The 21,749-nt window shown below is 42.0% G+C and overlaps 1 protein-coding gene and 1 long non-coding RNA gene across 2 annotated transcripts in view; both read left to right on the top strand.

Moving 5' to 3' along the window:
• The first annotated feature begins 1,539 nt into the window (after positions 1 to 1,539).
• The window catches only part of QRFPR (pyroglutamylated RFamide peptide receptor), a 52,250-nt gene continuing 32,040 nt past the window's right edge, over positions 1,540 to 21,749 (top strand). The window contains exon 1 of the mRNA XM_040237375.1: positions 1,540 to 1,959. Within this exon, the coding sequence (XP_040093309.1) occupies positions 1,620 to 1,959 (340 nt within the window). The 5' untranslated portion in view covers positions 1,540 to 1,619. The remainder of the gene's footprint in view (positions 1,960 to 21,749) is intronic.
• LOC120861670 lies at positions 13,339 to 18,745 on the top strand. Its single transcript, XR_005720573.1, has 2 exons — positions 13,339 to 13,378; positions 18,493 to 18,745. It is a non-coding gene; the product is annotated as an uncharacterized LOC120861670 (long non-coding RNA).

Raw genomic sequence — 21,749 nt, forward strand, 5'->3', positions numbered from 1 at the left:
TGCAACTACCGATACACCTAACAACTTGGATGAATTTTAAAAGCATTATGCTGAGTGGGGGAAAAAATCGATATCAAAAGATTGTATACTGTATGATTGTTTATACAACCTGCCAAAATACAGAGCCGGAGAATAATTAGTGATCAGCAGGGGTTAGAGGTAGGGGGAGTACTGGGTGTGACTGTAAAGGGATAGCTTTATGGAAATCTTTGTGGTGAGAGAAGAGTTTTCTGTCTTGGTTTTGGTGGTGGTTACAGGCATCTACACTTGGTATAAAATGACACAGACCTACACACACAATATATCACACACATATCAGATTCCTGGTTTTGTATTGTATTATAGGAAGAAAAGTTATGACCAACCTAGATAGCATATTCAAAAGCAGAGACATTACCTTGCCGACTAAGGTTCATCTAGTCAAGGCTATGGTTTTTCCAGTAGTCATGTACGGATGTGAGAGTTGGACTGTGAAGAAGGCTGAGCACTGAAGAATTGATGCTTTTGAACTGTGGTGTTGGAGAAGACTCTTGAGAGTCCCTTGGACTGCAAGGAGATCTAACCAGTCCATTCTGAAGGAGATCAGCCCTGGGATTTCTTTGGAAGGAATGATGCTAAAGCTGAAACTCCAGTACTTTGGCCACCTGACGCGAAGAGTTGACTCACTGGAAAAGAGTCTGATGCTGGGAGGGATTGGGGGCAGCAGGAGAAGGGGACGACCTGAGAATGAGATGGCTGGATGGCATCACTGACTCGATGGACGCGAGTCTGAGTGAACTCCGGGAGTTGGTGATGGACAGGGAGGCCTGGTGTGCTGCGATTCATGGGGTCGCAAAGAGTCGGACACGGCTGAGCGACTGAACTGAACTGAACTGATAGTTAAACAAGATGTAATCAATCAGAGAAACCAGGTGCAGGATACAGGAGACCTCTCTGTACTATCTGTGTGATTTCCTAGGAGCTTGTAATTATCAATAACACAGGAGAATAATTAAAAATAAATCTCATTTTGCCTTGGCTGGCTGTAGCCCTATTATAAGAGGAGAAACCGTGAGACTGTGGAAAACCACAGTACTCAGTTTTACCCAGACGCAGGACCTGGGGCTCCAGACAAGGTCTGCGTGCCAGAGACTGGGGAGCAAGGAGGAGTTTCCCACTCCCCCGGGAGGGTGCGGAGGCGGGGTCCCCGGGCTGAAGCTGGGAGTGAGCGGCGCGCAGCCGAGCTCCCGCGCCGCCCTCCGCCGCTCCGGAGCCGGTGCAGCGTCCGCACCGCGTGGCCGGGGAGTGAAAGGCGTGGGGACTGCCGCTCCGGCATTCCGGACGGCCACAGCGCCTGGCCTCAGAGAAGAGCAGAACTTTGACCTAGGAACAGTTTTGGTCAATGGGATAATCTCCCTCGCTTTGGCTCTCGATTATGAGTTAAAGCCCTGCACTGTTTTCCCTCCCCCGAACCTCTCGAGCTGCTGGCGGGAGCCCTCCCGCGCGCCGGAGCGCAGAGCAGAGGCTGCCGAGGCCTCCAGGGGCGGGAGGCGGCCGCCGGGCCGGTCCTCCAGGAGCCCGCGCCCCGCTGCGCGCGAGTCCGTGCCCCGGAGGTGGATGGCGCTAGGGGCGCACGCAGCATGCAATCGCTCAACATCACTCCGGAGCAGTTCTCCCGGCTGCTGCGGGACCACAACCTGACGCGGGAGCAGTTCATCTCGCTCTATGGGCTGAGGCCGCTCGTCTACACCCCAGAGCTGCCCGGGCGCGCCAAGCTGGCCTTCGTGCTCACCGGCGTGCTCATCTTCGCCCTGGCACTCTTTGGCAACGCGTTGGTGGTCTACGTGGTGACCCGCAGCAAGGCCATGCGCACTGTCACCAACATCTTCATCTGCTCCCTGGCGCTCAGCGACCTGCTCATCGCCTTCTTCTGCATCCCGGTCACTATGCTCCAGAACATCTCCGACAACTGGCTGGGGGGTGAGTTTTCTCCCTTTCCTTCTCCCCTAATCCCCAGCCTTCTAGGGAATCCCCCACCACAACACACACTCTGTGCTTTTGACTTTCTTACTCCCCCCCCCCCATCCCCCCTACCAAATGAATCCAGCGCCCTTTCTCGGAACTTTCTTACCTGCTCTCGCTTGGAGATAAGTTTTGGCTGCTTTTGTTTCCTTTCCACCGTTTTTCTTCCTGTCGCTTAGAAACTCAAGTTAGGAAGCACTTAGGAGAGGCTCGGGGCAGTGGGATGGGAAGTCACATCAGTCATTTCAGCTTCCTTTTCCATAGTTCCCTGGGTGAGTAAGAGCCCCTGGAGAGGGGAATGGCAACCCACTTCAATATTCTTGCCTGGAGAATTCCATGGACAGAGGAGCCATGGGGTCTCAAAGAGTCGGACAGGACTGAGCAACAAACACACACTTTCCATAATTATCAGAACTTTTTCCTTTTTATTTTAAATAAAAGTGAGATACTTTCAAATAATAAAAGCCCCAACATCTCATTCCTCTAATCTCCAGCCTCACTCCCCAGTTTGCCTATACAGGTATTTGTAGTGCAAGTATATTTACGGACTTAAAACTTTAAAACAAACCTAATGCATTAGCAAGAAAAAAAAATCTAGTCCTCTTAAAAAAAAAAATAGAGTCATACTTGGAGAAGGAATACAGAAAACATAGTCCCCCTGAAAGAAGAGATTATTTCTCTTCCTTAGGAGAGCAGAAATGGAAGAGAACCATTTGGAACCATTGTTGAGAGTAGTATGTGGGGAAAAATAGACACCGAACTCCCCTCAAATGATCCAGTCTTTCCAAAGACACATAGTTAGAGCATGTGTTTTGTAGTCCTAAATAGTAGTGGGTTGTATTTTCACCAATGCTTATGGAGTGCCCTGAGGAGGAAGCATTGGTTGTACCTGTATTTTCATGGGTGTCTGTACTCTTGTGACCACATCAAAATTCTAAAAAATGGTTGGAAATATAGGGAGAACAGGGAGAAGCTCTGTTTCCACCCATTCCTGAGCTAATCTCTTTTATTCTTATGGTAGGTGTTTATTTCATCCTACTATTACCAATGAGATCCTCAGTTTAAGTCTCTGGTGTTGTTTTTTGTTTTTCATTAATTTGCACTGGATTTATTGTTAGTGGATCAGGATGCTAAAATCTTTGTTTCCCATCTCATCTATGGTGTATGTTTTTCTCCAAAGGCATCAAACATTAGAGTACACAGCATTGGCTTAAAAGTCACACAATGCAGTGTCATAAATTGACTTATGGATTACTGACTTTCTTATGCACTCTGATTTAAATCATTACACTTCGGTATTTTAAAGTTGCTCATTGTAACTAACTCCACAGCATTAATGGAAAAACTTTTAACCGTCACATCTAGCTTTTTTTTTTTTTTTTTTTGAGAAAATGGCACAGGAGTCTTCATTTCTAAATGTTTGTGAAGACAGATTTGTGAAGCATGTTTGTATCGCTGGATGATGATAGCAGCATTTATAAAGTTGAATGTAATTAAGCAAAGTGAGTTCTTACACTGGGAATCAGAAGACTTGGATTACTACTTTGGCATTAATGGAAGTTAATGCAACATGTCTGGACCTCAGTTCAATTAAGTATTAGGGATTCTAGAAGCTTGAAAGTGGGATGGGGCAAATCTTTAGCCCCTATCATTGGAGAATGATGCCTAGGGAAGAGTACCTAGTGGACCTTCCCTCCCGAGGATTTAGGTGAGCATTGCAGATTTTTTTGAACTTCCTGTTTCCCTAGTTCATGGTGAACATTTCACTTTAACTTCAAATGCTGAAAGAGTATACTACATTGCTTACATATATTTCAGAGTTAGTGTGAGGGTAAAGTGTATTATAAAAAGTGCTTTGAAAAAATTTACCATTCCATGAATATGTAAGGAATTAATTCTATGAAGAAGTGTTTAAAGATGATCTATGTTCATCTGGAACCAGATTTATAGAATAAATGTTCTTATAAATTGAATAAGCAACACCAAAATTGAAAAAAAAAAAAAAAAAGCTTGTAGGCCAACTGGAGATAGTAGTACAAGGAGAACTAACTTGTACTTCACAGGATAGGATAATAATGGCAAAACTCCCCTGATGAATTACAAAAAGACAGTTAAAGGGAATGTAATCTAACAGTTGAAATCAGTTCACAGTTTTTTACTTTATAAAGCTATTGAGGATCTCCTTTGTTGGCAAAGCATTTTACTATGAGAATACAAAAATGAATAAAGCCCACATGTGGCTCTATGGGCCTCAGAGAATAGGAAATAACCTAAGCTGGGGCAAAAGGTAGGTATGGTAAGAGAGAATTTATTGAGCCCTGCAGCATGGAAAAGTCAGAAAGGTTTCATCAAGGCAAGAATCTTGAAGGGTAATTCAGACTGTTTCCAGAAAAAAAAGAAGGATGGAATGCATTTTAGGAACAGGACTTCAAAGTGTGGAGAAAAGAAAGGAAGTGATGTAGTCCGAGAATATTATTTAAGGAAGGCATTTCAGAGAATCCGGAAATACAGATTTTTATGCTGTTGGCATTAATTCAGATTTGAAAATAAAATGTAGTTGGGTAAAAGCAAACCTCTCTGTGGGTTTGGCCACATATCACCTGATGTGAAGAGCTGACTCATCGGAAAAGATCCTGATGCTGGGCAAGGTTGAGAGCAGGAGGAGAAGGGGGTGATAGAGGATGAGATGGTTGGATGGCGTCATTGACTCAATGGACATGAGTTTGAACAAACTCCGGACGATAGCGAAGGACAGTGAAGCCTGGTATGATGAAGTCCACGGGATTGCAAAAAGTCGGATGCAACCGAGGGACTGAGCAACAGCAACACAGGCCTCCAGTTTGTGACTTCTCTCCAAAGCCTCTCAGACATTTCTGAGAACAGAAGGGTTGGAAATGACTTGTGTTTCTTCTTTTAGTCTGCTCTCTCCCAAGAGCAACTTCTGAGTTAAAGCCTATGCTTTGATAAGATCCTCAAGTGATTCACACACACATGAAAGTTTGAGAGATACCGCTTTAGGTAATGGTTCTCAGACCTGGCTGCACAGAGAATCTCCTGAGGGAGTGTGAAAGCTGAGCCGGGCCAGCCCCGTCCAGACTGGTTGCATCTGACGCTCTGGAGTACTGACTTAGAGCCACCGTGTGCATCTCTACCCACCTCCCTGCTGCAGAACATGATGTTGTTGCCTTGACACTGGTCATGGCAGGAATATTTGAATCATGGAAATTGTTAGCTATATATTTGTCCTTTAAAAAAACCCAGACACTTGTTTTCCAGCATACCCCTGAGCAGAGGTATTGAGTTTCCTTTTGCCCAGTGATGGCACATCCATGACAGTAAGACAAAGTGTAGCCATAAACATTTAGTTTATTTATGAGATACAACTGATACTCAGCATCTAGGTGTTGCCCAGCATTGTGGCAAGCTGATGTACAATCCTGTTTATATCCTGTGTCTTACCATCCTGATATCAACTGTCTTTGACCTTTCGATTGACTTATTCCCAGGCTACTCCCGAGAACTGCTTCCCACATGGAATGAGGATTCTCTTCCCCCCAAAATAATAAATAACATTTGCTCCTAACTTTTCTTTGATCACTAATACAAGGATGTGTTATTACCATAGCAATTAACAGCAGGGCCTTGAAAGTTCTGTCTCCAATCTACTCTGATTTATTTGGTCAGACTCCAGCAGTGAGCTTGCTCACTGTGTTTGGGGCCAGGGAATTTACCTATCCTTATCTGTAGCCTACTTTTCTTCATTTTGTCTCTTTCCTCCTCCTTTTATCTTTCTTTACAATATCTACATGTGCCTCCACATTCACTGACTGAGTGTGCTCAACTTTTTTTCCAGCTAAAATCAGTGTAATAAATTGGGCTTCTGAGTAATGCTCTGGGACACTTTGCTCTCTTCTCTAGCTTTCCCATAAACTTCCCTTTTCCTTCTACCTTTGTTGCCTTTATGTCTCTGTCTCTTTCTTTATGCTTTCCCTTTGAATGCTTCTCACTTACCCTTATTTTTTTGCGTACATATCCACTGAAGCCTAGTATGCAGTCTTTTTTTCTTTCCTCATTCATTTCTGCATTGAGGCTACAGCCAGGACTCTTCCTTACTTTCCTGATGATTCTGAAATCAATATCTAATCATTATCTTAGGCCATAGTTCCTCACTCAGTTTGAAGGCATTTACACATGAATATTCTTTGAGCCCCTTTTTGGTGGGGGGGGCAAAAATACTGGAGTGGGTTGACATTCCCTTCACCAGGAGATCTTCCCGACCCAAGGATTGAACCCGGGTCTCCCGCATTTTAGGCAGATGCTTTACCATCGGAGCCACCAGGGAAGTCAAGTCATCTATTTCTGCTTTATTGACTATGCCAAAGCCTTTGACGGTGTGGATTACAATAAACTGTGGAAAATTCTGAAAGAGATGGGAATACCAGACCACCTGACCTGCCTCTTGAGAAACCTATATGCAGGTCAGGAAGCAACAGTTAGAACTGTACATGGAACAACAGACTGGTTCCAAATAGGAAGAGGAGTACGTCAAGGCTGTATATTGTCATCCTGCTTATTTAACTTCTGTGCAGAGTACATCATGAGAAACGCTGGACTGGAAGAAACACAAGCTGGAATCAAGATTGCCGGGAGAAATATCAATAACCTCAGATATGCAAATGACACCACCCTTATGGCAGAAAGTGAAGAGGAACTAAAAAGCCTCTTGATGAAAGTGAAAGAAGAGAGTGAAAAAGTTGGCTTAAAGCTCAACATTCAGAAAACTAAGATCATGGCATCTGGTCCCATCACTTCATGGAAATAGATGGGGAAACAGTGGAAACAGTGTCAGACTTTATTTTTGGGGGCTCCAAAATCACTGCAGATGGTGATTGCAGCCATGAAATTAAAAGACGCTTACTCCTTGGAAGGAAAGTTATGACCAACCTAGATAGCATGTTAAAAAAACAGAGACATTCCTTTGCCAACAAAGGTCTGTCTAGTCAAGGCTATGGTTTTTCCAGTGTTCATGTATGGATGTGAGAGTTAGACTGTGAAGAAAGCTGAGGGCCGAAGAATTGATGCTTTTGAACTGTGGTGCTGGAGAAGACTCTTGAGAGTCCCTTGGACTGCAAGGAGATCCAACTAGTCCATTCTAAAGGAGATCAGTCCTGGGTGTTCATTGGAAGGACTGATGCTAAAGCTGAAACTCCAATACTTTGGCCACCTCATGAGAAGAGTTGACTCATTGGAAAAGACCCTAATATGGGAGGGATTGGGGGCTGGAGGAGAAGGGGACAACAGAGGATGAAATGGCTGGATGGCATCACCGACTCAATGGTGGTGAGTTTGAGTGAACTCTGGGAGTTGGTGATGGACAGGAAGGCTTGCAGTTCATGGGGTCTCAAAGAGTCAGACACGACTGAGCAACTGAACTGAACTGGACTGACAGCCTCCAACATTCTCTCACCCTACTTTGTCCCTCTGCCCAGGGTCTAGGTTATTATTAATAGTACTGTGAGTCATTCTTGTATTCAGCATTTCCTAAGTATCTGCTCTATTTATTAGAATATTGTACGTGTTGAAAAAGCTGTGCCCTGGTGGAATAGCCAGGTTTCAGTTAGAGCGAAAAGGGAAGCAAGCATTCAAAGAAAAGATGGAGAATGCAGAGGATTTTGTTGATGTCAGAGTTCCAGACTACATAGTGGAGAAAGCACAATGCAAGTGTTGGGCGGCAGGGGCTTGAGTCAAGTTGGGACGAACCTGGATTGGGACCAGGAGCAAGGGACAGTCAAAGAGAATGGGCTTCACAGTGACTGAGGTACATGTGAACTTGAGGCCCAAGGGGTTATTTTATTTATTTATTTGGCTTCACCATGCCTTAGTTGAGGCAGGCAAGATCTTTGGTCTTTATTGGAGGTAGAAAGTCAGTTCTAATTCTAGGCTTCTTTATGGCTCTCAACATTAATAAGGTGAGATTGGGAGTGTTTGGGGAGAGGATGGAGTGGTCCCTTGTTGGCAGGGCTCTGTGCCCACTTTAATCCTGCTGTGCTTGTAATCACAGCCAGGGGCAAGGATGGTCTCCTTGGGTGTACAGAGAGCTCCGTGGCTCTCCCTGCAATCCTGCTTAGGGCAATGAAAAGAATTTTCTAATGGTTGTTAGAAAATTAAGCAAAAGCTCTTCTAAAAAAAGAAATTCTAAAAATATCCTAGGTGATGGCTGCATCAGTGAGGGAAGCGTATATCCTTGTCTACACTTGAGGACTTCCAGCTTGGGTGATAAAATGTAAAATATCAGAATTCCCCCTAGAGCAGTGGCTCTCAGTCTTGGAAAAACACACAAATCACCTGGGAAGTTTTGAAAACGATGCCTGATGCTTTTCCCCTAGAGATTCTGATGTAATTGATCCCTGAGTATCAGTGTGATCCCAGGGTATCCGATTCTCAAGTTTCCTGATGGAAAATATTGTAATTATAACCAAGATTGAGAACCACTGATGTAGGATAAATGCACCAACACTTGGACTGTTGTAAAGGTTAAAAGAAAGAATGTATGTAAAGTGCTTAAATAGCATGATACCAGTCACATGTACCAGTGTAATATATTGTAGCTATTATATTTTTTAAAATAGTAGTTGGAGTCAGAATGCTCAGAAAATACAGAAGCAGGTTGCATAAAATTGAGGCCAACATGGAACTCTGAGGCAATTCTTTTACTGTACACAGCCAATTTCATCTATACTGATGCCCTTAATGTTTTTTGGAGTCTTTCCCAATGGATTTGAGAAGAAGTAAAAAATGATTTTAAAAAAATGTTGAGATCTAAGCTATGCAAAGGTGAGAAGAAGTTTTCTCTCATCTGGAGAATAGAACTCTAATACTAAACTAGCACATCCAAGCCATAGTGGCTGGTGGGGGTGGGTGACTTGTGACAGATGAGGTAAAGCTCTCAAGCTTCATCAGAACAACTCCCTTCTTTCTTTTTAATAGATAGGGTTTTGCCTAAGATTTCCTTATGAAAAAGAACAGTTTTACTGAAAGGAGGAAGGGAGGAAAAGAAAGAGCCCTCACTGAACACAGCATGACAAATTTAGGTGAATTTTTAGAGATTTTGAGCTGATGAATTGTGAAGTGGGTTATTTTAAAAAGTTGTGAAAATTTTATTTGATGATAAGATCTTAATTCTTTGGGCCAGTTCAGAACAGAGAGATTAGATTGAACTTCTTCAGGTCTATATTATTGTTTTTTTATTGACTGATTAGTGGTTAGAAAATACCATTTGTACTTATTATAATAATTTGTTCTAGAACAGCTCAGAAACTTCAGAGTCCCAGGGGAAATTTAAATATGGTGAAATTGATGTAAAATCAGCAGTATTACGGACCTTTAAAAAATCTTTTCAGAGGGATAATGAAAGTTATTGATGAAGAATAGTCTCATTAAAGTATAAAAGAAATAAATCAAAGGGAGGCCCAATAGCAACAGCAGTTTGGAAATAAAATAAAAAATTGTGCCATGGGGCTGGCCTCTGGGTGATCTTTCCTGGAATCAGCTATGTGCACACTTTGAGAAGGAAAGATGCCAGGGGTCAGAAAATCACTAAATTTTCTCAGATGGTTAGATTGTCAGTAACAGCAATGGGATTTGTATAAAATATTCTCTCTACTTAAGACAAAAACATTTTACAGTTAAAATAAGGAAAGGATTTAACAATCAGAAAGTTTGAAAAACTTTATTGTTCGCATAGAATGAAAAGAATCTTCTTATAATTTGCTTTTCTGGAACATAGCTCAGCATGTTCTTTGACAAGTGGTTGGTTTATTAGGATTCTTGTTTGCAAGTAGCTATGGTTTTTCCAGTGGTCATGTATGGATATGAGAGTTGGACTGTGAAGAAGTCTGAGCACTGAAGAATTGATGCTTTTGAACTGTGGTGTTGGAGAAGACTCTTGAGAGTTCCTTGGACTGCAAGGAGATCCAACCAGTCCATTCTGAAGGAGATCAACCCTGGGATTTCTTTGGAACGAATGATGCTAAAGCTGAAGCTCCAGTACTTTGGCCACCTCATGCGAAGAGTTGACTCATTGGAAAAGAGTCTGATGCTGGGAGGGATTGGGGGCGGGAGGAGAAGGGGATGACAGAGGATGAGATGGCTGAATGGGAACTCCAGGAGTTGGTGATGGACAGGGAGGCCTGGCGTGCTGCGATTCATGGGGTCACAAGGAGTCGGACACGACTGAAGCGACTTAGCAGCAGCAACAGCACGCTGTAGTGTGGGCGTCCCAGGTGGCACAGTGGTAAGGAGTCCACCTGCCAGTGCAGGAGGCGCGAGAGACACGGGTTCAATCCCTGGGTCGGGAAGACCACCTGGAGAAGGAAGTGGCGACCCTCTCCAGTACTCTTGCCTGGAAAATTCCACAGGCAGAGCAACCTGGCGGGCTACAGTCCATGGGGTCGCAAAGAGTCAGACATGACTGAGCGACTGAGCACCACACCACACAGACACTGTGGTATATACAGAAGTCAAAATACAGTGTACACATGAATTTTATATAATGATACAAGCCAATGTCTTCAATACATTCTTTAAAGTGTTAGGTGCATTGGTGTGTAGAATGGTTTTATAATCAATAAGGATGATAGAATGAAAACGCTGTCTGTACCATGTTACTAATATCTCAGATACATATGATAATGTATATATACAAAACAACTACAAATAATCTGGCCCATTGATATTTTTGTTGTTAAAATCTTGAAGATATTCACTTCCACATGCAGACTATTATAAAAATTCAAACTAATCATTTGTATTTAGAAAATAAAAGAGTGCTTGATTTCTTTTGTCTCAGAAGCAATAATATTTAATATATCCCTAGAGGAGAATTAGGTGGTAAAAAATGTGTTGGGGCTGGTGCAGATTTTTGTAATTCCTTGCAAGGCTCCTGCCTCTTTCCAGGCCACTCCAGGCTGCAGGCGCGGTGTTGCCATGCCCATGTCAGTGCCAAGCTGTCCCACTGAATCGTGCCTCCTCTTATAGTGCAGAGTCTTAAGGTCCCTCAACTCCTCTGTGCCACCCTCCCCATCCCACCCCAACTGAACCTCCCTTGATTATGAATCTGTGCTGCCGGTACCTTGTGAACATCCCTGCTGCCCAGCTGATGGCATGAAAAGGCACATCAGGCACCTCAGCTTGACAGAAACATGACCAGAGTCATAGCTGTGGTGAAGCATTGACATCAGTTTCATGACTGCTGTCCTTTACTCTCTCTTGCTGGCATGTGAGATTTGCTGGGATCTGAGCAATTCTGGGGCTTCCCAGGTAACACTAGTGGTAAAGAACCCACCTGCCAATGCAGGAGATATAAGAGATGGAGGTTTAATCCCTGGGTCAGGAAAATCCCCTGAAGGAGGGCATGGCAACCCGCTCCAGTATTCTTGCCTAGAGCATCCCATGGACAGAGAAGCGTGGCGGGCTACAGTCCCTAGGGTCGCAAAGAGTCAGACACGAGTGAAGCAACTTAACACAGGCAATTCTGGATGCTAGAATCTCATCGGCTCTGTAGAGAAAAGAGAATATTACTGAAATGAATACCAAACTCTTACTATAGAGCTTTCTATGTGCAAGTCTATTATTATCCCCATTTTACATGGGAGAAAATGAAGGGACAAAGAGATGGTGCTATGGATCATTTATCTGTTCTGCATAACTACTCACACTGGTGGATTAACAAACACTCTGTTTATTTGCTCATGATTCGGTGGGTTGGTATTTTTAGCCTGGCTCACTGGGCAATTTTTTGCTAGTCTCACCTCGGCTTTCCAGGTAGCACTGCTGCTGCTGCTGCTGCTGCTGCTGCTAAGTCACTTCAGTTGTGTCCAACTCTGTGCGACCCCATAGACAGTAGCCCACCAGGCTCCCCTGTCCCTGGGATTCTCCAGGCAAGACCACTGGAGTGGGTTGCCATTTCCTTCTCCAGTGCATGAAAGTGAAAAGTGAAAGTGAAGCCGCTCAGTCGTCTCTGATTCTTAGCGACCCCATGGACTGCAGCCTACCAGGCTCCTCCGCCCATCGGATTTTCCAGGCAAGAGTGCTGGAGTGGGGTGCCATTGCCTTCTCCGACAGGGAGGTCTGGAGTGCTGCAATTCATGGGGTCGCAAAGAGTCGGACACGACTGAGCGACTGAACTGAACTGAACTTTCCTCAGAAACCTTGATGAGAAGTTGTTCTTCAGTTGCTCAGTCATGTCCCACTCTTTGCGACCCCATGGACTGCAGCATGCCAGGCTTCCCTGTCCCTTACCATCTCCTGGAATTTGCTCAAACTCATGTTCATGAAAACTCATGCTCAAACTCCTGCAAAATGACGCTCAGTAGCTCTTCCCACCAGTCCACTAATAATTGGACTACTAATACACACACAGAGTCCATACTAATTGAGATACAGAAGAAATTGTCAGGTTAATCTACAGATGAAACCCCATGCTTGGCTTTTTAAAACTTTCTCTTTCCTGTAATATCCACAGATAATAAAGGACTTCTTTTTATGAGGAGGAATTTTATTGGATCAAACTGTAGTCTTAGTATCAATAAGAAACTGATCCAAGCAGGGATTGTCTTAAATGGACTCTGAGAAAGAAATAGTAGTAAATTCATTTTAAGAGAACAGTTTTACTTTCTTTGTAAGAACAGGCTTAGAAATTAGCACTGATCTAGTGCTTAAAGCAAAGTAAGTGAGACTTAATGAAATAAAATACAACACTTTGAGTAAGATGTAGATCCTGTTGAAAATTTCACATTACCTATAAATAGAATCATTAGGTTTAAAATGTAGATCTTCACACTGTGTCTGCAGGATGCTAAAACAGCTGGTAAATTCAGCCAGCACATTATTCAAATTAGATTTTCAGTGTTGGAGAAATAACATATCTAAACTTTATGACTTTGAAGATACAATTTATTTGAGTATATATATATATATATATATATATATAAGCCCTGGTGGCTTAGACAGTAAAGCATCTGCCTGCAATTCGGGAGACCCGGGTTTGATCCCTGGGTCGGGAAGATCTCCTGGAGAAGGAAATGGCAACCCATTCCAGTACTCTTGCCTGGAAAATTCCATGGACAGAGGAGCCTTGTAGGCTACAGTCCATGGGGTCGCAAAGAGTCAGACACGACTGAGCAACTTCACTTCTTCTGTATGAGATATATATATATATATATATATAGGCTTCCCAGGTGGCACTAGTGATCAAGAACCCAGCTGCCAATGCAAGAGACATAAGAGACACAGGTTCGATACCTGCATCAGGAAGATCCCCTGGAGGAGGGCATGGCGAACCACTATGCCTAGAGAATCCCATGGACAGAGGAGCCAGGTATGGGCTACAGTCCATAAGGTCGCAAGAGTCAGACATGACTGAAGTGACTTAGCAAGCAAGCATACATATATGTGTGTGTGTATGTATATTTGGTGTCTTTCACTAGAATGGGCTCCCCTGGTGGTTCAGACAGTGAGGAATCCACCTACAATACAGGAGACCTGGATTCAGTCCCTGGATCCAGAAGATCCCCTGGAGAAAGGCATGACAACCCACTCCAGTATTCTTTCCTAGAGAATTCTGTGCACAGTGGAACCTGGCAAGCTACAGTCCATGGGGTCGCAAAGAATCAGACACTACTGAGCGACTAATGCTTTCACTAGAATGTAAGTTACATAAGGTCAAAGATTTCATCTGTCTTGTTTATCCAGCACTTAGTTTGTTGCCCAGCAATAGAAGGTTCTTGGTATCATGTAAGAGGTTATCAATAAATATTTTTAATGAATTTATATAATCTTATCTATCATTGCACTGATGTTTGAGGCTTTTAATGAATAAGTTGTATTTATTTTTGTGATGTGCAGAAAAATGAGATTGCATTGACTTTTGGTTTTTTGGTTGCAATGAGCAAAGATTCAGTTTACCTCAAATAATTGGAGTTTTGGTGAGGCTGTTTTCTCAGCAATAAAGGAAAAGGGCTTCTGTGTTGAATTTAAGGATGGTGACAGGTAGATCTCATGGAAACTGAAGTTGGACCCAATTGGCAGCTGTATGGAACACCCCATGAGAAGTCATGAATCTTCAGAGCTTAGCCACAAATGTGACTTTGCTTCCCTTCAGCAATTGAAAGGCCTGCTATTTAAATCTGATTGCTTTTTACTACCACAGTGTTTAATCTTTGGTTTATTAAGTCTTTCTACTGTCTCATATCTTCTGCCTTCTGCTTTACTCTTGGTAGCCTGAATAAATCCTAGTGTTCTAGGCTAGGCTAGGCCCAGGCTAGGTACTGCATCACATTCTAAGAAACATAGTCCAGTAACCAACACTCATGTAAAATAATTTAAAATTTTACTTGTATACTTCAAAATATTTTAAGGTTTTAGCTCACTTTTCACAAGGTTATTTCTTAAAACCCCTTTCTTCTCTTCCACTCAGGTGTTTTCTGTCACAATTTGTCATGTCTCACAAGACTCTTCTCAACCTGCAAGTCTCAGGTATCTTTTCAGACCATCTGTACTTCAGACACAATGTTGCCATGTTGTATTAATGCAAAGCCCTCCCCCTGACTCTTGCCCTCCTCCTTGGTAATCCTGGACCTCTAGACTCCTCAACTCCTTTGTGCTACACTCCCCATCCTTCCCCAAGAGAAGCTCCCTTGATTACCTTCCAGTTATCTTGAGTATATTCCAGTTGTCTTGAGTATGTTCCACTTATACTGTGGACATTCTTGCTCTTTAAGTCCTTTCCTTTCTCCAGCCTGGTCAGTCTTTTCTCTCTTTTTTCCTTTCTTCGCTGCTCTCATTCCTGTTCTTTTTTTTTCTTCTCTCTCTCCACCTGTTCCTTTTCCTCTGTCCCTTTCCTTCTCCCATTTCCTCTCTCTGCCCTTTAAATCTCAGTCTTATTGACACAAATACCCCATCCTAATATCTACCCCCCCACACTTATCCCACACAATCTGGCTAATAAAATGGCCCCTAGAGGGAAATATCTAGCAAATATTTTCCTTAGTTAAGGAGTGAAGTGTTGAAGAGAGAACAAAGCTGGGAAAACTCATCCTATTCTATTTATTCATCTTTAGCTTTTCTATTTCCTCAAAATCCTGTGGTCTCCACTCTTGCTTATGTCTTTTCTGTGTATCTTCTGGCTTCATTTGACCCTGTATCTTTATTTAATTTACTATGTCTTAGCCCAAAGAGAAGCTTTGATTTGGGGCACAATATGCTTTGACATTGGGCCCAATATCCAGTCAGCAAAGGGCTGTGGGAGAAGGGGCAAGGTCATGAGACCCACACAGGGCATCTCCTTCGGCAGACTTGGAGAGAAAGGGTAGTGGTGTGCTGTGGCAAGATTGACACATGAAGCAGGATGTAGTTTGGGCTCCTTCCTTGGGAAATTTCTGGAGGCTGCAGAATACACTAGGCTTGTGTGGACTTCAAAGAGCTTAATTGACTAATTTGTTTCCTTTAAATTTATCTATTAAATTCTCAAGTCTTTGGAAGAACTGTTCTCTGTGATAATTGATAATTTGCAGAGTTATTTCAATAATTATGATGGGAATTTCATGGGATAAGTATAAACCTTGGTGAGTTATCTAGATTGGATTTGCTTTTTATCCTTGACAGACTTCTCTTTAAATAGTCTTTATTGTAGTAAACATTCCAGAGAAAGACTTTCTCTTTAGTTAAAGCATCTCTATATATATTCCCCATTTTTCCTCTCCTTGGAAAAAGGTATATAGTAAAAACAAAACAAAACAAAACAAAAAATCTTTAATCAAGGAAAGGAACTGGAGGAAAACTACACCTTCATTTTTCTATTATTGTCAAAAACTCTTGACTTATAGATGTTCCTGACACATGGGAAGCTGACTCTCTGAGACTGGGATTTGATTATCTTCCATTAAAAACTTGAAGGAAAAAAAAAGTTAAGTTAGAGGAATATGAGCCAAAATAGTACAGTGAGCTGTTTGGGTTCCATGTGACTTTTATGTATCTTTTCAAGATGTTTCAGTTCTATGTAGTAGCAATGTAGAGAACTGACAACAACTGAAGTTTCTGATGTCAATGAAAAGTGGCTGCTTCACTGATAACTGGAAGATATCTTATTCTGGGAAGAATAGTACTGGTTCCTTTTAATTTGAAATTCTGTGGAGGGAGGAAAGGCTGCTGTTTGGCTGAAACAGTTCCTCCAGCACAAGTCATTAGGTCAAGTGGTCATAGGACCTGCTTGTGGCCCAGTTACCTTGGTAACACAAATATTTGAAATGGGAAGTAATGCTGCCTAGGATCAAAAGAGAACTTCTTCAATAAACTGTGTACTTTTCATGAGTGCTTCGTACACGATGATCCCATAGTCTTACAAAAGCTGTTGCATTAGAAACGCTAGTATTTCAGGTCAGTAATGCCAAAGCGAGGCTTTTGTAGTTGTAATTTTGTTTCTCAAACTGGCCACTTCTAAAATGTAGACATTAAACATAGATGTCTGCAAAAAATAATAAAATAAAAATTATGTGCTTTTCTTGTTATTTGGGCTTAAATAATGCTTTCCTTTCTTGTTGGACTTAAAGCTCAACATTCAGAAAACTAAGATCATGGTATCTGGTCCCATCACTTTATGGGAAATAGATGGGGAAACAGTGGAAACAGTGATAGACTTTATTTTGGGGGGCTCCAAAACCACTGCAGATGGTGACTGCAGCCATGAAATTAAAAGACTGTTACTCCTTGGAAGAAAAGTTATGACCAACCTTGACAGCATACTAAAAAGCAGAGACATTACTTTGCCAACAAATGTCCATCTAGTCAAGGCTATGCTTTTTCCAGTAGTCATATACAGATGTGAGAGTTGGACCATAAGGAAAGCTGAGCGCCAAAGGATTGATGCTTTTGAACTGTGGTGTTGGAGAAGACTCTTGAGAGTCCCTTGGACTGCAAGGAGATCCAGCCAGTCCATCCTAAAGGAGATCAGTCCTGGGTGTTCATTGGAAGGACTGATGGTGAAGCTGAAGCTCCAATACTTTGGCCACCTGATGTGAAGACCTGACTCATTTGAAAAGACCCTGATGCTGGGAAAGATTGAGGGCAGGAGAAGGGGATGACAGAGGATGAGATGGTTGGATGGCATCACCGACTCAGTGAACATGAGTTTGGGTAAACTCCAGGAGTTGGTGATGGACAGGGAGGCCTGGTGTGCTGCAGTCCATGGGGTCACAAAGAGTTGGACATGACTGAGTGACTGAACTGAACTGAACTTTCTATTTAGAGTCTGGGCAATAGACCTGTAGCATCGTATCACCTGGAATCTTCTTAAAAATGCAGTCTCAGATTCTGTTCCAGACCTAGTGAATCAGAATGTGCATTTTAACAAGATCCAAATTCACAAGGAAGTTTGAGACCTATAGGTCTCAAATACACTATTGATCTCTAATACACCATTGATCTCTAATGCGCCATTTCTGTGTTCCACTTCGGGACAGATTATTTTCCCTGATGGTAATAGGCCACCACTAAGCATTTTTCATTAGCAAATAAACAGGCTAAATATTTCTCTTTGATTGTCTATTATACCACAGAAGTAGTTACTACAATAACCAGGACTTATGTTATTACAGCTCATTTTTCCAAGTCATCATTATACCAAGGTTGTGTGGAACTTAATACACAGTCAATTTTATTTGTCTGTCAGATTTGTTGATGGCCAAAATCCAGCTGAAGCAAATTAAATGGGGGAAAATTTCCTCAAAGTAGATAAGCTTTTATGAAAGTGTTCACTTTAGTTTCCAGAAATTATAATTTTCCTTAGTAAATCTCTAGGTTATTGAGTGCTTTTTTGCCTTTCTGTAGCCTAAACCTACATTTGCAGAGTGAAATCTGTGGAATGTTATTGTCAAAGTACATTATTTGAATAGATTTTTATCTAATTTTTCCTTGGTTCATTATTCATTCACTTACTGATTCACCTAATATTTTTTGAATCCCTAGTTTATGCTAGTCATTATGCTGAACTCAAATACAAGGATGAACAGTATACAATTTATGTTGTGTAAGATTTTGAGGAAAGAGCAATTTTCCTGGAAAATGTGAGTAGTCTGTATTCTTGAAGTTTAGCATGCAAAGAGAAAGTGGTGAGAGATGAAGCTGGAGAGGAAAAGAAAATCATAAAGAGCCTTCTAGTGCTATACGAAGGAGTTTGAACTTTATTCTGAAGCAGAGACATTTATATTTTGGAGCAGTGAATTTCAAACTAGAAGTTGAAACCTGTTAATTAGTCATTTGTGCATCAGGATTAGCAATTTTTGAAAAAAGCTGAAATAGAATAGAGAATTTCAAAGAGCATTTACATAGTAAAAATTTGGTTGTTTGTGTATGTATAATCATATATGTATACACACATGTAGTAAGAAATTAAATTTCACGTCTGTGTGACTAATGTAAAGATATTTCCTATTGTAGGTCATGGTCAAAACTGCTACTGTAAAGGAGATCAAGTTAGAGCAAGTACAGTTGCCCACAAGCAAACAAAACCCAACAGAATTCAGCAGCGTCATGGTTATGTTCCATTACTACATGTGGAAATACTCTGTCAGCCAACTCTCAGAACTGAATTATTAAGCTGGAGGAATTGATGATGCAATTTATATGAAACACAGTTAATTTTAAAAAATTTATTTGGGTTGCTAATAAAGTAGAAGTTTGTATTCCTCTTGGAATGTGTGAGTGTGGAATTGTTCAGTTGCTCAGTCGTGCCCAACTCTTGGCAACCCCATGGACTGCAGCACACCAGGCTTCCCTGTCCTTCACCATCTCCTAGAGCTTGCTCAAACCCACGTCCATCGAGTCACTGATGCCATCCAGCCATCTCATCCTCTGTTGTCCCCTTCTCTTCCTGCCTTCAATCTTTCCCAGCATCAGGGTCTTTTTCCAATGACTCAGTTCTTCGCATCAGGTGGCCAAAATATTGGAGCTTCAGCTTCACCATCAGTTCTTCCAATGAATATTCAGGACTGATTTCCTTTAGGATAGGCTGGTTTTATCTCCTTGCAGTCCAAGGAGATAAAGACTCTCAAGAATCTTCTCCAACAGCACAGTTCAAAAGTGTCAATTCTTCGGTGCTCAGCCTTCTTCATGGTCCAACTCTCACATCCATACATGACAACTGGAAAAAACAGAGCTTAGACTATACGGACCTTTGTTGGCAAAGTGATGTCTCTGCTTTTTAGTACACTGTCTAGGTTTGTCCTAGCTTTTCTTCTAAAGAGCAAGCAAGTGTGGAATAGACCATGACAAAGGCAAAGAGATGAAATGAGATTGAGATGAGATTTGTTGAAATGAGATTATGCCAAAAGATGCAGGTGGTGGCTGCATGGAAAAATGGCTGTCTTACATGGTTTTTTGCCTCAGGCCACCTAGCTCTCTGACTGCTTTTATTACTGCAGCAAAATCAGAGCTGTTCCTAGAAAAACAAAAATATGGTGTGTGTGTACGTGTGTGTTTGTGTGTGCTCAGTCGCTCAGTTGTGTCCATCTGTTTGTGACCCCGTGGACTGTAGCCTGCCAGGCTTCTCTGTCCATGGAATTTACCAGGCAAGATTACTGTAGTGCGTTGCCATTCCTTCCTCCAGGGGATCATCTTGACCCAGGGATCAAACCTGTGTCTCCTGCACTGGCAGGCGTGTTCTTACCACTAGCATCACCTACGAAGCCCATAAGGCATTAAACAGGGGCAAAGAAAAGAGAGAGCAGAGGCAAGCAGAGATAGACTTTCATGATGTTGCAGAACTGCAGAAGTCAATGAGAGCAGTCTAGGGAAAGAGTTGAAAGAGAAGCATGTTAGCCAGGGTTCTGCTGGGAAACGGAACCAATAGTACATGTGTGTACGTATGATCTATTGTAAAGAATTGACACACACAGTTATGGAGGCTGAGAAGTCCAACAGTCTGTTGTCTGTAAGTCAGAGACCAAGAAAGTGTGTGGTGCTGGTAGTTCAAAAGCCAGAGAGCCACGGAAGCAACGTTGCAGATTTCAGTCTGAATCTGAAGGCCTGAGAACCAGGGGTCTTCAGGACAGAAGAGCAGTTTCTCAGCTCAAGCAGTCAGGCAGAAAAAAAGTTCAACCTTCCTCCAGGCTTTTGTCTATTTAGGCCCTCAAAAGACAGATATGCCCAACCACACTGGGAAGGGCCATTTGCTTTACTCAGTTCATCAATTCAAATAATAATCACCTCTGGAAACACCCTCAAGTAATGTTTAACACACCCAGATGCACCCAAAAGTAATGTTTAACCAGACATCTGGGCACCCCATGGTCATTCAAGTTGATACATAAAGTATCACAGAGTATTGAACAGAGTTCCATGTGCTATACAGTAGGTCCTTGTGAGGTGGTAGATGTTAACTATATTGATTGTGGTAATCATTTTGTAATATATACTTGTTTCAAGTCATGTTTTACACCTTAAACTAATGCAAGGTTATACGCCAATTTTATCTCAATGAAACTGGGGGAAAAAATAAACATTATAAGTCCACTTCCCATTTTCTTTTCTTTCTATTTTGAACATTGTTTAGTGTCTAAGCCCACACCAGTGCTATAGTGTTTATTGAAAAGACTTTTTAGGATATCTAAATATTGTATTTGGAAAGCCCTTCATTTCTTTGACCTTCTCTTTCAGAGCTGATTTAGCTGTGTAGGAACCTTTATTTTTCCATAAGCGTTTAAAAATAAGTTTGTACGTACTAAGTTGCTTCAGTTGTGTCCAGCTCTTTGCAACCCTGTGGATCATAGCTCACCAGGCTCCTCTGTCCATAGGATTCTCCAGGCAAGAATACTGGAGTGGGTTGCTGTGCCCTCCTCCAAGGGATCTTCCTGACCCAGGGATCAAACCTGTATCTCTTATGTCTTCTGCCTTAGTAGGCAGATTCTTTACCACTAGTGCCACCTGGGAAGCCCCCCAAAAATGTTTGTTCCCCTGGAATTTTGATTGGTATTGTATTCAATTTATGTGTCATTTTGGAGATAATTGGCATTTTTATGATAAGTCACTGTGCAATATTAAGTCGTGTTAATTCTATGTGATAAAACAGAATACTGGTCCTTCAAAGATGTCTATGTCCTAATCCTTACAGACTGTGATCATGTTACTTTACTTGGCAAAAGGGATTTTGCTGATGTGACCAAGTTGAGGATCCAGAGCTGGGGAGATCAGCCTGTATTATCTGGCTGGACTTTCTTAATCACAAGGATATGTAGAGTCAGGAGTGTCAGAAGCAGAGAAGGAGATGTGGCAACTGTGTCACAGGTCAGAATAATGCAGAACTTTGAGTCAAGGAATGTAGGCAATCTCTAGAAACTGGAAAAGGTGAGGAAACAAATTCTTTTCTAGAGCCTTCAGAAGGAATACAACCCTGCAGACCCATTTAAACACCTGACTTCCAGAACTGTAAGGTATAAATGTGTGTTCTTTTAAACTACTAAGATTGTGGTAATTTGTTGTACCAGCAATAGAGAATTAATAATATCACCCTTTGCAAATAGGATAATTCTATTTATTTAGGTATTATTGGGTATTATTCCTTCCAAGCAGAAACCTGGTATGTTAGGTACTGGATGGACATGTTCTTCAGGGATATTTAGGATCATTCTCAGCTCTAGGATTGGATTTCATTAATTTAGGTCAGTATTTTAAATTTCATTCCCCTTGTCCATGATGAG

This window comes from Oryx dammah, unplaced genomic scaffold (assembly GCF_014754425.2).
Source record: "Oryx dammah isolate SB20612 unplaced genomic scaffold, SCBI_Odam_1.1 HiC_scaffold_3, whole genome shotgun sequence".
Taxonomy (NCBI): domain Eukaryota; kingdom Metazoa; phylum Chordata; class Mammalia; order Artiodactyla; family Bovidae; genus Oryx; species Oryx dammah.